The sequence below is a fragment of the Centruroides vittatus genome, unplaced genomic scaffold, assembly GCF_030686945.1.
Source record: "Centruroides vittatus isolate TY-2023 unplaced genomic scaffold, ASM3068694v2 contig_1773, whole genome shotgun sequence".
In the NCBI taxonomy this organism is placed as follows: Eukaryota; Metazoa; Arthropoda; class Arachnida; order Scorpiones; family Buthidae; genus Centruroides; species Centruroides vittatus.
In genome coordinates, this window is record NW_027121084.1 from 393,883 (window position 1) to 411,560 (window position 17,678).

The following is a 17,678-nucleotide window of genomic DNA, read 5'->3' on the forward strand; positions in this document are numbered from 1 at the left end:
GAAATATGCACCAGGGCTGTCCACTGATCAAACATGATAACCAATGTGGGGGCCAGTGTAATGCTCAACAAAAAGGACTGGCACATAGAATTCTTTGGGTTACTGCCAAGCCCATCCAGGCTGTCATTCTTCCAAAGACAGAAGCAGAATTCATCTGTAAACAATACCCAATGCCATCCAGTGGTCCAGTTGCAATGACAATGACACCACGCCAGGCATGCAGCCTTGTGTCAAGAGGTTAATGGCATCCTGGTTGCTGGTTACCATATGTGCAACCCAACTTCATGCAACCTGTTTGGAATGATTTGGGTGGACACAGATGCACTCATTGACAGAGACAGGAAGCTTCAGATGTCACATGCCAATGCAAATGGGTCCCAATGGACCATTTGGCAAATTTTCCGGTCAAATTTGTCAAGCACTGGTGTGATCCACTCCCTCTTTGGTGTATTTACAGATGTTCCTGTCACACATCACTGGATAGTACACTCATGTTGTGCCCATCACACAACTGTGTGCATCAACAAACTGAGGTTATGCAGCTCTATGATACAGTCTCATTTTCCAGCTGTTAACTGGTGGTATTCAGCTTGCTGTCATCTCTGAGGCATTTTCTACTCTTCTTCAAAATTTCTGCTACTGTGAACCATTGCTGATCACATTTACAGCCCAACCCGACTGCTGATCTTTATAGCTAAAATGGGTACCACATGACACAATGCATATGCAAACTTAATCATTTACAAATCTTTATCACATCTATCAGTCCTGCAATTTGCATGTTTATGCATATTCCTTCATGGTACCATAATTTCACTTTTGAGAAGTATATATTATTCTAAGAAAAAGATTTTTACACTTGTATTATATATGAATGAAGAAATGTAGGATTTTTATCTTGCATATTCAAAATTAAAGAGATTCTTTTTTAAATTTTATTTACTTTGTCTAATGAAAAATAACAAAATTCTATCTACAAATAGTCTGTTTTCAGTGAAAGAAAAAATTTGAAGTATTACATTCTCAATATTACAACAAACATGTAATCTGTAAAATTTAAATTAAAGTTAATAGTACTGAAAGCTAAATTAAGTAATAGATTTTGTCAATATAAAACAGATCTTTACTTTGATTTTTTTTTAAATGAAACTAAATCTACAGGGAGTCCTGTAAGTCTGGACCCATACAAGTTTCTCATATTATCATTTCTTTCATTACAGGGAAACCATGTCACTTACTACAGAAGAACAAATTCAAGTGATTTTGATGGTGGGGACCCACAATCACAGAGAAGTGGCCACAGAAGTCCCTTTGTTGCATGTCAAGTGAGATTGGAATCTCCAAGACTACATCCACTGCATCTTATAACAGTTTCCTTAAATTTTGTATAGCTTACTAATGATTGGTCTACAGTCTGGATGGAACCTATTGAATTCTCTGGCCACTTCTCAGTGACTGCGGATCCCCACTTTAATTTGTTCTCTACACTGAAAGAAATGGTAATATGAGAAACACCTATGAGTCCAGACTTAAGGGACACCTTGTATATTAGTAAAATGTACAGTACATATTAAATTCAAATTGCTTTTCTGAGATAAGAATTTCTTCTTTTTTTTAATTTAATAAAAAGCTCAAGTTTTTGTTTTGAGAAAAGCAGTTTGAGTTTGATTGACATTTGAGAAGCTTCCTTCAGAACTTTTAATTATATAAAATATTAGTTACTTTGTATTTTGTAAAATTATATATAAAAATAATACATTTTAATTTACTATATTGTATTATTCAGCTTTGACTTACGTAAAATGCATATTGTATGTGTGATAATTTTTATTGATTATTTTATTATTTAGGATTTAAGAAGACTATTTTATCAAATGAATTAAATATTCTTCTTTTAAGTGTAAATACTCTTCATTTAATGTTAATAAAGCTAGACAGAAGAATGAAAGATGAATTTTTATATAGAGAAATATTAAATGAAGATACTACTACAAAATTGGTGATTATTCATATTTATACTTTGAATTAATTTTTTATTTCTGTTTTAATGATTTTCTATTTGTTTCATTTCAGATAAATATAATGATTACACATCCAAACAAACATGTCATGTATAGTATCAAACAGTTATTAATAGATATTCTCTTTCAATTTTCCTCTGAAAAATCAAAATATCTTAAGGACTTCATATTTAAACAACTAAAAGAACATATTTTCTGTGTGAAAGCTAATTATAGTTTGTTAGAAATTGTGAGAGATATTTGTTCTTATAAATCAAATATCAGTTTGAATTTTAAATGTCAAGATTATGAAATTTCTGATGGAAGGATAAATGGTATTATTATATCTTCTTTGTAATGTATGACTTACACTAAGTTAATACGTTATAATAATTATGTACAATATAGGATTGCCAACTTTCTTGTACCAAACAATGCAGAACATTTACAACAAAGTAATTATAAATATTTGTTGACTAACTGTAAACTATAAAATATTAAATAGACAATAAATAGGGTTTTAAACTCGGTGTTAGAATTATTACCAGCTGTCGAACAATGCAACCCTAATTGACTGCCTAAATTCTGTTTGCTTGACTAAATCGGATTAATAGTAGTGTCTCTCCCCGTTACTGTAGCAAGTGATGAAGATGAAACTATTACTTTAGAATAAGAAAATAAAATACTGGAACATTGTTTGCAACTAATATTTCAGAGATGGTAAAGTAAAATTAAACAAAAACAATAAAAGCTGTACTAAAAGGAAGACATTATTATAAAAGGAGGATATACTTCAATGGAGAACTGTTCTCCTAAATGGAAGATGGTTGGCAATCCTAATACACTATATTATTGCATCTATCAATACTATTCAGTTTTGAAAGATAGATCAAAAAATTAAAAAAGTATGTTAATTACTTTTTTCTAAATATAACACTTTTTAATACACTCCTAAATAGATAACAGATAGAAGTGATAAGATGCAGTTTATCATAGTCATATACTTAATATTTATATAATTTATCTGGTTTTAATACTTTAACTAATCAAATTCTTGATAAGTAGATAGCATATATAAATATATTGGTCTGAATATTTGCATTTTGTATTATTTGGATATTAATATATCAAAATGTTTCTAATAATAAAATTAAAATGTCACATATCATACTTAAGACAAATGAATTTTCATTTCTTTGATAAATAAGCTGATTAATTTTTCATAATTCTTTATTATGATTATTTTTCTTTTTGAAGTATTTTATAATGTCTTTTACATTTATAACATCGTAATTTAGAATATGTCTGAAAAGGCAGGTTTATATATATTTTTTCCATAAAGAAAACTGTGATTGATTAGCAACTGAACCCAGTTTTTTATTATACCAATTTAATGTAATGTTATTGTGAGTAATTGATATTCATTCAGTTATATTTTATTGAATTCTGAAAACTCTATAAACAGTCGATCATATCATTTTTAAAGATAATTAAATCTAAAATACAATTCATTCAGATTAAAAGCTAAATATTAATATTTAACTTTTAATTTGAATAAATATTTAATTTAATCTATAAATTACAATTATAATTATTAAAATAACTCAAAACAAAAAATCAAAGAAAACTGTAATTTTATTATTGATTTGAAATGAATATTTATAAAGTTAGAAAACAAATATTATGTGACAGAAGATATTTATTTCATTTCATTTCTGTAATTTAAATTGCAACTATATTGCTAATATTTTAATTTATAATTTTTCTATAAAAAGTAAATATTATATTGATTTAATGAATTTAAATTTTTCAGAAATACAGCAAGATATTTTTTATAAATTATTAGAAATATGGAGCGATCTAGTTACGTGTTTAATTAATAAAAATGATGAAGAAGAGATACAAGATATTATTTTAGATATATGGCATTTTATTTTAACTATGGCTATAAAAATTCATCCTGTTAACAAAGAATTTTTAACACTTAAACAAAGACATGACTTATTGGAATTTTCTTATAATTGTTCTACCAGTATATGCTTTAAGTTTATAAATGTAATAAATCAGGTAAGTAATGTTTTATTAAAATCATCACTTTTATTGTAATAATAGCTTTATTTTAATAATGATAAGCTTTCTTGATTTTAAATAATGCAAACATTATTAATTTTTTAAGTTTTTCAAATTTTTACTTTTATATTCGATGTAATTTTTAGTTTTATTCTAAATAATAATAATCGAAATTGAATTTGTAAACTGTCGATTAACAAAAACCAAAGTTATTGAAAGTATACAATAATCTTTTATCCTTCTGTTAATGCATGTGGCTCTTTTTAAATGCATTAAAATTAGGCATAATTAACTTGCTCTATGCCATTTTGTGCAATTGTTGAAATATTTTATCTTCTGTGTGTTTTGTTTAGTAAAAGTCTGACATAAATGTGAATATACTGGTACATAAATTACTATCCATACTCTTGCAATTATTAAGAATTTGAAAACAATATATTTGAGATATTTTCTATTGTGATTAATATGATATATATATATATTAGATGAATATATCTCATTCACTTCTATAAATAATAAAATGAATTACTAATAAATGTTTGTAATTAGAAAACATTCACAAATTTTTAAGTTTTCACAATTTGTCTTTTATCCATCCTCTAGTTTTATTGTTTATACCAGGGGTGGGCAAGCAAGAGTTCAGTGGAAGCAGAAATGTAGGTTTTGCAAAATGCATGGGAGCCGCAGTTCTGTACTATCGTGGCAGATAGTATGGTAAGGTGCGCGATTTTATTATATAATATAAATATAATATAAAACAAATATTGAATTTTTTTTAACAAACATATTTTCACAAAATTATAAAAATAAAATTGTAAAAACAATAATAAAAAACAGAAATTAACACTTTTAGCAAGAGCCGCACGTGACTCAAAAAGAGCCGCATTTGCCCATGTCTGGTTTATACTGATTTAAATTATACTTTTAAGATTTACGATGTCAGAATTAGGTTTTAGTAATTTTGTATGTCTATGCAGAAAAAAGTTTACAAAAGAAGATAGATTTCATTTATGATCTCGGTTCTTGTGATATGAAGGGACAAATTATGAAGACTTATCCAGGGTGATTCAAAAGGTATTAGAGAAATTTTAAAGGAACGTCAGGAATACAAAAAACAAACCATTTTTATCTAATAACTTATAGCCACAAATGCCACCAGAAGTTGCTAGAAGTACAGGAAGAATCACACAGAAAGAAATACACATAAGTTATACATATTTATTAGAACACTCAGGTATTGTTTGTGGCTATATGTTCTTAGGTAAAAATCATTTGTTTTTGTATTCCTGACCTACCTTTAAACTTTGTCAAGACATTTTGAATCACTCTGTACAATGTAATTAGAAGACACATACAATATTTATTTATTTATTTATTATTTTTCTTTTTCCCATAGATATTCTCTGAATGTTTAAAAATTTCAAATTTTCCTTTGGAGATAATTCATTTTTGTAATGAAATTATTTCTGAGGTAATAAATAATTGGCTATTTAAAATTAAATTTGAACTAAATTGGAATTTTTCTGGTACAAAATCTAAAGAGATAGGGTAAGTTTCTAATATGTAATTTATCACTAATTTAGAATTTTGAATGAATATGATAATATTTTTTATTTATTGAAGAATAATAATTGTTTCTGTAATCAGAATTTCCAGTTATATTACATCTAGTTTTAATTTTTATCAAAAATTTTAATAACAATCTTGCACTGTTAAATTTTCAAAGATAGATTTCATAGCATCTTTGTTTTTGTTTTAAATATAAACTAGTATTAAATATAAACTAGTATTAAATATAAATATAATGTTTATTGGGTTTTATAATAATAATTTTATTTGGATTTTGATGACTTACATACTTTAATGTATATGTCATCAAAATTATTAAAATAATTTTTTATAAAGAACATTTTTATTGTTGTTTATAACTAATTCCTATAAATAGAGCAAATTGTTAAATAACTAAAGTGTGTTTTTATATGTTGAATTTTTCATCTGATGAAAAAATGATGATTTTTTTTTATGACGAAAAAAGAAATTTTTGTTAATGTTACCTTAGGTGCCAAGATGGCGGCTCATCTCTGATTCCAGCAAGGAAACAGTGGGACGCACGTTCTAACCTAACCTATTCTAATAATTTGGTAATAATTATGCTAATAATTATGGTAATTTATTAGAATAGGTTAGATTAGGTTAGAACGTGTGTCCCACTGTTTCCTTACTGGAATCAGAGACGAGCCGCCATCTTGGCATCTAAGGTAAAATTAACCGAAATTTTTTTTATCATAAACTTATTTTGATATCTGAACAAATTTATTATATAATCCAAATTTAACTTGATTTATATTTATCATCATTTCTTATAATTAGATCTTACAATAAATCAGTGCCGTAACTAGGGCGGTGCCAGCAGTGCCCAGGCACAGGGCGTAGACCCTGGGGAGTGCAGAAATGACCTGGACCAAGTTTTGGGGCATAGTTACAGATGCTCGCATCGGGCGCATAAAAGGCTAGTTACGGCGCTGCAATAAATTATTATTACAATTATTTTAATTTGATGAATATTAAAAATTTTTATAAACAATAAGTATGAAATACATATTGTACAGTAGAGTCTCAATTAACTAAGATTCCGCATTATCGAAGGTGGAAGAGTATTTTGTCAATAAAAACAAGAGAAACACTGTATGGCATAGTTTGTTTCACAATTCTTGACCAGACAATGCATGGTATTCATAAAGGGCTCTGGAAGTTTTAAAACCAAATTTACTTTAGTGATTTCTCATGACAATATGAATTTTAAAAAATTTTTTTAAATTTTAGGTATGACCGACTGCTTTAATAAATACAGTTAACTGTATAACTTAATGACTTTAAAGATGGTGTAAATAAAATTTATGTTTATTTTTAGGTTAGCTCTACTAATTGAAGTATATTTTACATATAAATGCATCAAAATCTAGTTTGTTTAAAAATTTAATAAACATTCTGTGTTATCTGAGATACATTGAGGACCACATTACCTTGAATCATTGTGACTTTACTGTATATATTTATTGTCATAACATTTTAATTAAATTTTTAAAATTTATGCTTTTTCTAATTAACTTTTTTAAATAGAAATATTGAAGATCAGAATATTGGTATTATTTATATTTGCAATGTAGTTTTGAAAGCTATAAATATAGTCATTATATCAAATGGTAAGTAAGTATTTTTTATAAAATAACATTTGAATTGTATGATTATTATAGTTATAATTAATTCATAATCATTAAAGGCAGAGCATAATAATCTTATTCATATTTAAAAGTATAAATGCTTACAATTCTACTTTTGTACTACTATTCTAATCAGTTTATTCTTAATACAGATATCTAGGCTGTAGATATAACTGAAAAATGAAAAATTTCTTTATTATTATTAATTTTCATAGTTTTATATTTTTTGATATTAGTTTTTAGTATTTTGGAATTAACAATTACAAAATGTATTTATAGGTATAATTTTAATTTTAAAGGATTTATTGAATTTTCCTTATCAATATAAAATTTTCTTCATTATATATCATTAATCATGAAAGAATCAAACTTAGTAATGAGAGAAAGGTACTTCCATTTAATAAAGAAGTGGAGTAATATATTTAATTTATTATTTATTCAACACTGTTTGAATGCAAAAGTATTGCTGAAATATATTTCTTTATCTTTCCAGATGACTTGTCAAACATATATCCAAAACAAAATTTATTGAAAAATGGTTAAAACCTTTTATTCCCATGTTTAAATTACCTTTGTAATAATTATTTTTATGTATTTTATATATCAGTCAATCAATCTTCATTATTTGACATAACAGGTGTTATTACAAAGGGGATTAAATATTATTACTTTAAATTTGATACATGAACAAAAAATTTATATACAGGTATACCTCGAATTACGTCATTCTCGATTATACGTCGTTTGTCAAAAAAGTATATGGAAAAATAAAAATCAAGTTTAAGTCATTTTATTCGGCTTTACATCTGTCCGCCACAAATATTGAAGTCGTAATATCACTAGAAAAGCATTAAAAGCACATAAAATCATACTAAAATATGTACATTTACAGTAAATATTAATATAATCATCATAAATCCTAGAGAACAAAACATGAAAACATCTGTGTTTCTGTGTTGTCGTCTTATTTAGCAGTTTTTAAGTGCTCATTATTGGCATTTTCCACCGTAGTTTTGATTTATGTCATAGCTACACAAGTAAATTCGACTTACGTTGCCTCTCCTGGAACCAATTACCGACGTAAGGAGAGGTATATGTGTAATTTATATAATTTTAACATGACAAAACTGTCACCAAATAAAATTTGGTAACAAAAATCAGATGGTAGTGTAGCAATTTGGATATCCAAAATAATATTACAAGAATCAAGAAGGTGTTTTCTCATATCCATCACTGTCATTTCACTCAGTCGCACAAGTCATAATATTTTTGAATAAGTTTTCTAACGTCAGGACTGATTTAGTATTATTTTTTTCCAGTTCTTTTCTAGATAAAGTTGAAATCATCATTTTTAACTTGATGAAGGGAGTGAAAATACTTCCAATAGTTCATCCAGATGCAATGTTTTATGCTCTGAAGCCAAATGATCTCCTGATCTCCTAGGCATCATTTATGATCGCTGTGAGATTTTCTAGAATGCTGAAATTGTTTTGTTATCCCATTTATATGGCAAATATTCGATTCTTCATGGCATGGGCTGACTATGATTTTTGAATTTAGAAGTGTTTTTAGATTTTAGTAGTCCTTCAAGTGTATTGAATGAGAAATATAAAACTGATTGTGTATGTTAGTGTGTGGGGGAAAAATACGATTTAGACTTCTTTTGAATTGCTTATATGTAAAACACAATATTAAAAATCTCTATATTCAATTTCAAAATTATTTAAAAAATAAAAGTCTTATTGACAAAAATACTTTCAGATTACATAATTTTAGGTCTATTGCATTAGATAATATATTTTAAAGCTTTATTGATATTGAATAATGCAACATTAGAAAAAATTATTAATAATAAAATTCATTGTTTTCAAAACAGAAAAATTTTATACTGAAGAAATTTTAGGTGCACATGATATGTTAGACAGATGGTTGAGTTTTCATAAAAAAGGTAGAAGCAAGTATCCAAATCAAATCTGGCTCATTGAAGTATTCTTTGATCAGGATGATCAGTTATTGGAAATGATGATTTGTTATCTTAATTTATACAATTACCTTAAAAGTGCTGAAAAGTAAGTTATGAATTTTATATCATTTATAGTTTATTAACTATAGATATTTTAGAATAGAATATCAGTATTATTATTATTTAGGCTGATTATTCGTAATAATATATATATGTGTAAGATATAAGATATAATATATATAAATACATAGCGCTTAAATACTCGGGCTATAAATCTTTTATTTTTAATAATTAATACTAAGTAATTTGCTAGTATAGGTAGATGTTAGGCACTATCTCTTATCTAAGTTAATAATTGCCATGCAGTGTCCTTGTTGTACACTGCATGGCAAGTGGAGGTTGCAGGTTAAAGCCCCGCCCCGGGCCAGTTCTTTTCTTCCAGGTGATTCTAAATCTATATATATAATCGAGACAAGTTGATGATGATGATGATAATAATAATAATAATAATAATAATAATAATAATAATAACTCTCCCGTGGTCACCACCTGGTCGTGGTGGGAGAGCCCAGTAATTTTACTGATCCATAGGGCAATGCAGGCTGGAGCATAAGCTCCTGGTAGGGACACCCATGCCAGTAAGGTCTATGGGGAGAAATGAAGCTAAGAGTGACCACACCCACATTCTGTGGAGATATTCATCATGGTAATAACTAGATCAAAGTGTGATACCGGTTCGGACGTCGCCCGGGTTAACAAGGTCCGCGTTCGTGGGTTAGGCAGAGGCTCACGTTCGAAAAATAGGTCACAGTCTCCCTTGGTTACCGGTGGCGAAAGCAGCACCGGCCCAAGCATGGCTACTGCAATGCCCTCAACAGATGTGAGGAACCAACCCAGCCTTCGTGTTTCTGTGGCAATGCATCCACAGACCACAAAGGCTGGAAAACCAAGCCAACGGATGAAATGGACAGTAGAAATGAATGAGTTTATCATCCGTACTTATTACACCATCACAAAACTCGAAACAAACATGACAGCATACAGACAACAACTACACCATAGATTCACACAACAGTATCCTCATCTCACTGTCACCGAACAAAGGGTTGTTGATCAAAAAAGAACAATTATACACAACAACCTTATTCCACAAACAACACTTGAACTTATCAAACAACAGGTTGCTGATCAAATACATCAACAGACAGAAACATCTAACATTAATGAAGATCATGTAACCTGTCAGGATAATCCAGCAACAAGCATTGATAATAACACACATACAACAATTACCACTAATGATACTACAGACACTTCCTCATCCATCACTGATAACATAGACTTGGATTTAGTTAATACGCTCTCACTTATATTTCAGGAAACACTCACTAAATATACAGGTACAGATCCCACACAACGACCACGAATACCAAAAATCAACACGTCAAAGGAAGTAGGAAAAACACTAAATTATGTAAACACTCACTTAATACCACACTACATTCATTCAATTTCTACACTCGCAGACATTCATACATTAGTTTATGCCGGGGCAGTCACAGTAGTGACACACCATGGACTGAAAGTACAATCACAGACAAATACACAGAAAACACAATTCTATCACAAGCCTGCCTGGCAGAGAAGAATAGAAACACAAATAAATGACATTAGACAGCAATTAGGCAGGCTAACACAATACACTAAAAACAACATAACACCCAAATTAAGGAAACAGCTCAAAAACATTTTCAAGAAAATAAAAACACACACAAAACATGAACATCACAACACACGCATTGCAGAATACATTGATACACTAAAACAAAAACTTGCTGCCAAAGCACGTAGACTCAAACGATACAAAACATGTACACTACGAAAACAACAAAATAAATTATTTACAAACAATGAAAAACTCTTTTACAGACAAATTAATAACAAAGCAAACACTGATACACAGCACAGTGGCACACCAACAGAAGAAGAACTCACAACATATTGGTCTTCTCTTTGGTCCAGTGCTGTCACGCACAATGCTGATGCAGGCTGGATCGAGGAGGAGAACAGAAACTTGCACAACATACCAACTATGCCCTGTGTTGAAATAAACATACATGATTTCCAATACACTGTTAACAGAACACACAACTGGAAGACACCTGGTGTAGACAACATTCACAATTTCTGGTACAAAAAGTTTACATCACTGCACCAGGAACTAGCTAAACATCTAACACACATCATCATCAATCCACAAGACATGCCAAATTTTCTTACTCAGGGCATCACCTACATGAAACCTAAAAACAACAATACCACAGACCCCACACAATACAGACCAATTACATGTCTTCCAACACTCTACAAATTATTGACATCCTGTATCGCAAACAAAATATACAAACATGTTGAAGAACACGACATTCTAACAGAACAACAAAAAGGTTGCCGTAGAAACCACAGGGGATGCAAAGAACAGTTACTCATAGATTCAGTCATTCTACGGCAAGCACACAGACAACACAGAAACATACACATGGCATATATAGACTACAGAAAAGCATTCGACAGTGTTCCACACAGTTGGCTGCTACATATCCTACACATGTACAAAATACATCCATCACTCATTGCATTCTTTCAAAACACTATGCAGCACTGGAGAACAACACTACATCTCAGGGCCCATAACACTTCCATACAAACAAACCAAATTTTTATTAGGCGAGGAATTTTTCAAGGAGATTCCTTGAGTCCTCTCTGGTTCTGCCTAGCCCTGAATCCATTATCCAACATGTTAAACAACACGCAATATGGTTACAATATCAGACACGAAAAAACAACACAGTATACACTGTCACATCTCATGTACATGGATGACATAAAACTTTATGCATCCACACAAAAACAACTTCATCAACTCCTACAAATCACACATTCATACACCAAGGACATACAAATGAAATTTGGCCTAGATAAATGCAAAACACTTCACATAGAAAAAGGAATCCTGAAGAAAGAAGATTTTGCACTTGGAAATGGAGACATTATTGAATCCATGGAAGAGGGTGAGCTCTACAAGTATTTAGGATTCCAACAGGCCAAACTAACAGAACATGCACAAATAAAGCAAAGATTGATTAAAGAATACCAAAGTAGGTTAAATGCTATTCTCAGAACACAGTTAAATGCAAAACACACAGTTAAAGCAATAAACACATATGTCATCCCAGTACTCACATATTCTTTTGGAGTTATACATTGGACTCACACAGATCTTGAGCAACTCCAAAGGAAAACAAGAACTACACTTACTAAGCATAAACAACATCATCCTAAATCTGCCACAGAAAGATTAACCCTTCCACGTAAAGATGGCGGACGTGGCCTGATTGACATAGTTAACCTTCACTACAAACAAATACAGTCACTGCGAGAGTTTTTCTACAAAAAACAAGAAACATCACAATTACATAAAGCAGTAACTCTAGCAGACTCGAATAACACACCATTAAACTTACACTCGCATCATATGGACACAACGCAACATATAAAAAGCATAGACACCATTAAGCAATCGTGGGCTCGAAAGGCACTCCATGGCAGGCATCCTTATGATCTGGCCCAGGATTTTGTTGACAAAACTGCGTCAAACAGCTGGTTAGCTCGGGGATGCCTCTTTGGGGAGACGGAAGGATTCATGATTGCCATACAGGATCAGGTCATAAATACTAAAAACTACAGAAAACACATACTCAAAGATGCAACACTCACAAATGACACATGCAGAAAATGTCACATCATGCCAGAAACTATACAACACATCACCTCTGGTTGCAAGCTCTTGGCACAAACAGATTATTTACACAAACATAACCAAGTAGCAAATATAATACACCAAGAGCTTGCAAAGAAACACAAATTAGTAGACATCCACGAACCATATTACAAATACATTCCACAGACAGTATTGGAAAACAACACGCACAAAATGTACTACGACAGAGCCATAATCACAGATAAAACAATTTACCACAACAGACCAGACATCACACTCATTGACAAACACAATAAAATCACATACATTATAGACATATCCATTCCAAACACTCACAATATACAAAACGCATGCACTGAAAAAATTAGCAAGTACACAGAACTTGCCCAGGAAATAAGGCATCTGTGGAGGATGGATAGGGTGCTTATTGTACCTGTTGTTCTCTCCTCTACAGGTGTCATACCACACACACTACACAAAAGCCTGGGCACATTACAATTGAATAGAAACACATACATCACACTACAGAAGGCCACTATATTGAATACATGTCATATTGTGAGAAAATTCCTGAATACAGACACATACACTGATACACTTTTTTAATTTCTGTTTTGGTTACTATGCCTTGACTTTGGTCCGGCATAGTACACAGCCACCGGTGTTAACCGAGTATATCTCACTTAACCCAACATAATAATAATAATCAGTGCAGAGCCCAAACGGTTAGGAGTTGAAAGTTGAAATTTGCTACATAGTTAGGGTACGTCACAAGAATGCACACTAAGAAGGGATTTTTTGAAATACCTCCCCATGGGGAAGAGGGACAGGATTAAGGCGTAACAATGGAGAACAAGAGAAAGCGACTTGCAAGATTTATGGGCTCTGGAAAAAAAAGCAAAAAGAAAAAAGAGTAATATGTTAGAACACATTCGATTTTCAAATTTAAACAGATTAGTTCAGTTTTTCTAGACCTTTCTTCTTTAAAACATTCGATGAAAATCGAATGATATAATCAGAACACGTCGCGAAAATCGAACAATGTTAGAACATTCGATTTTCAAATTTGACCTTTCTTTAGAAATACTTAGTTCGTTGATGAAATTACTCTTTTTCTTTTGTGACTATAACGTAATAATCTCAATCTTCACTATCGTTACTTTTGCCCGAGCAATGCCGGGCCTACCTGCTAGTTATTTAATAAATTATTTAAATTATAATTGTTAACTTAGATAAGAGATGGCACCTAACATCTATCTCTGGTAGCAAATTACTTAGTATTAATTAATAAAAATAGTGGATTTATAGCCCAAGTATTTAAGGCGATTGTTTGGCTATATATCAATAGTAATAGTTGTAAATTATTCCTTTATCTAATAAAGAATCCAAATCAATTTTTTTAAATCAAATGAATCACATGGCATATAAGAAAAATTTAAGAAAAGTCTTTAAATCTGATTTGATTTGTTATGGTAATTTATTTTAATTAATTGTTATTCAGCTGGAAGATCTCATATTTAAATCTAAGTATGAGGGATATGCTGTGGAATGTAACACAACTTATACCAATTTTTTTTTTTTTAGGTTACAAAATACAAAAAATAAAATTATGCAGAATACAAATACAATAGTTAAAGATATTGGGCTGCAATTTGAAAAAACAAACATTGGAAAGCCTGATATGTATATAGAAATATCACCAAACAATTGCCTAAATATTTATGCAATTGTTTAGTGATGTTTCTAAATTTGAAAAAATTGTAGACTTATAAATTCCCACTGTTATCCATCTGCCCATCCTTCCTTAACCTTGAGAATGGAGTTAAATAGATGAAAGTCGAGACCAGATATAGAAAGCTTAGAAGCAGGATGCCCCGATTAACTATATATTAACTTCTGGTGTGCACTAGAAGTTCATATATAGTTTGCACCAGAAGTCATGTTATTTCAATTAAAATATTTTCCCCTGAAAGGAGTTAGATAGATGACTGGCACAACTCTATTACTAGTTGGTATTATATTTTTATCAGTATCACGTAAAAGATTACAGCAAATGATAGTAAAAAAAAATCAATTTAATATTCTTTTGTGATCTTTTATGATTTAAACAGAATGGATAGCATATATTTGACTTTTACATATATTTTAATTTAATTAATTAATGGTAGCATTCAATGGAGCAATGTACTTTGAAATGAATCAATTTCTGTTATCTGAAATAATTTACAATTTTATATTTTAAAAGTATCATTAAGTTACAAATTGACATTTTTACATTAATATAATGAATTTTTTCATATAACTTATATTTTCCTTTTCTTTTGTAGTATTACGATAAATGAAGATTGTTCACAAACTATAAATCCACACATCATGTTTCTAGAATTTCTAAACAAATTGAATTATGACTACAGTCCGTTACTTGATTTTTTGACTTCAAATGAAACTTGTATACTGTTATACATGGTAAAATATTTAAAGCTGATTAGAAGTGAATGGAACAATTTTCTTAAAGGACATGAAATAATGAATCATTTAGCAAAGAATATTTGCGATCAATGTGACCCAAATGTTATTGATAAACCTTCAGTAAAAGGTACTGCATTTAGTACTACTAAAAAGTGTAATGATATTTCAGAAACTACATCCAGTCAAACTGAAAACAATATTTTTAATCTTCAAAAATCTTTTGAAGTGTTAAGAAAATTAACAAAGAAGATTCAAAAATTAACTGATAAAAATTTATATCCTTACAATGCTCAACCTTTATTGTATCATCTGAACAGTTGTCTTAAACAATATGATGATTATAGAGAATAATAAAGTTATTTATTAATAATGTGTATATTAAGTGTATGTTGAGAATCGCATTTTTTAAAATACAAACGAAGAGCTCTTTCTCAAATAGCCATGTCACTTTTAACTACATTGGAGATTTTCAAAGAAAATCGATAATGATATTTCCATTGTCAATTCCCTAAATGTTATGATTGTCAAAATTCTGCAAACTTACATCTTTTTGTAAACTATAATTGTGCAAATTGTTTGCCACAACTGCCAATATCTAGCGGTCTATGGAGAAATTTTTTAAAACGTGACATACAGCCATTTAGAAAAAAAAACTCTTCGAATGCGGATCAAAATAAAAGTAAAATTTACTTAAAATTATTTCTTTTGTATAAATTAATCTTTGAAATATCAAATGTTACTTTAAAATCTAAGATTTGCTAATGGAATTTTAATTAAATAAGTTTCAAATTTGAACATCAGGGAAATCCAAAAAACATTTATTTTTGGAATTTAAATAGTTTTCTGAAAGTTTCTAGTGTTCATCAGTATTCTATATTCTTTGACAATATCACATTTTCTCTCTACTTTCTTTCCCATTTTTGTAAGTTATTTCAACTTTTTATGGTAAAGATAAACTTGTTTATATTCTATATTTAGATATCATAAAATATTAGCTAAACTCTTCTGATAGTTGTAAATCTCACACTTTGTGAAATGTGACAATTTCACCCACACCTCAGAGAGTTTTAAAACACACACATTTTGGGGAATCTCTGAAATGTTTGTATTCTATGAATCAGTTGATTACATTCTCAGTGTTATATGTAGACATTTATTATTGAGGAGCATGGATACTGTTTTCCCTTGGCTCAATGCCAATTTTGAACACTTGCTTATAATCAAGGATCTGGTGACAAAAATACAGTACATCACAGTTACTTCAGTTCAAATTAGTCCTTTGGTTTCTCTAAAGCACACTAAGCCTAATTACTGGGTGACCTTGAAAAAAGTCAAAGTTCTATCCCACACAAATGGTCAGGAAACATGTTTGTGTACTGCCCCAGCTGATAGAAAACAACAAATTGATACTGTACGTAGATGTGTCTTTTGTTTTATACTGTTAATACTGTTGTAAAAGTATATATAATGTGCAATAAATAAAATATAACATATACCTAAACTGTATTATATTGTTAATGAATTTTCCAGATTATTTGGATTGGGCCTGGTCCCATTTGAGTCGGATAAACAGGTTTCCACTGTATATTGTTTTTGGCAAGTGTGCTGATATTGAGGGAGCATCTTACTCTCTCAAATCCTCTTGTACCCATCTCCTGTATTTGTAATATTCTCTTTTTGAGTTTTATTTTTGAAATATGAGATAGAAATGTTAGCTTTCAATTATCCAAATTTATACTAAGAAAATTTGAATTAATGATAAAAAAATACAATAAAACTTTAAAAAGAAATAATACAGCACTAGGTTTGAATTATCCAATAATTCAATCAGGTTTGACAGTATATAATACCCAGGTTTCAATACTGTTGCACAGAATTACATAAATTACTTAAGGTATTTCAAATAACTCGTTCCAGATTTTCTCATGCTTAGACTTGATGATGATTATGATTAATAAATGTTTAAAATTCTAAAATTTCTAGGTTAAAATCTCTAAAATTTAATTGGCTGCTCTTTTTCAATAATTTAAGTTATTTGATGTCAAGAAAATTATTAACACAATACTCAAAAATTATTGTATTATTTAATATAGATTAAAATTGGCATTTTACAGTCCAACTTCTGCATCTGTATAAAAATGAGATCTAAGTAATCACATCCATATGAAACTGGC

At 29.7% G+C, this 17,678-nt stretch overlaps 1 protein-coding gene across 1 annotated transcript in view; it reads left to right on the forward strand.

Moving 5' to 3' along the window:
* Nucleotides 1-15,864, forward strand: part of lin (protein lines homolog) — a 20,688-nt gene extending 4,824 nt beyond the window's left edge. The window contains exons 3-9 of the mRNA XM_067263346.1: nt 1,851-1,999; nt 2,074-2,335; nt 3,814-4,067; nt 5,467-5,618; nt 7,191-7,273; nt 9,168-9,360; nt 15,363-15,864. Coding sequence (XP_067119447.1) covers nt 1,851-1,999; nt 2,074-2,335; nt 3,814-4,067; nt 5,467-5,618; nt 7,191-7,273; nt 9,168-9,360; nt 15,363-15,855 — 1,586 coding nt within the window. The 3' untranslated portion in view covers nt 15,856-15,864. The remainder of the gene's footprint in view (nt 1-1,850; nt 2,000-2,073; nt 2,336-3,813; nt 4,068-5,466; nt 5,619-7,190; nt 7,274-9,167; nt 9,361-15,362) is intronic.
* Nucleotides 15,865-17,678: the final 1,814 nt, after the last annotated feature.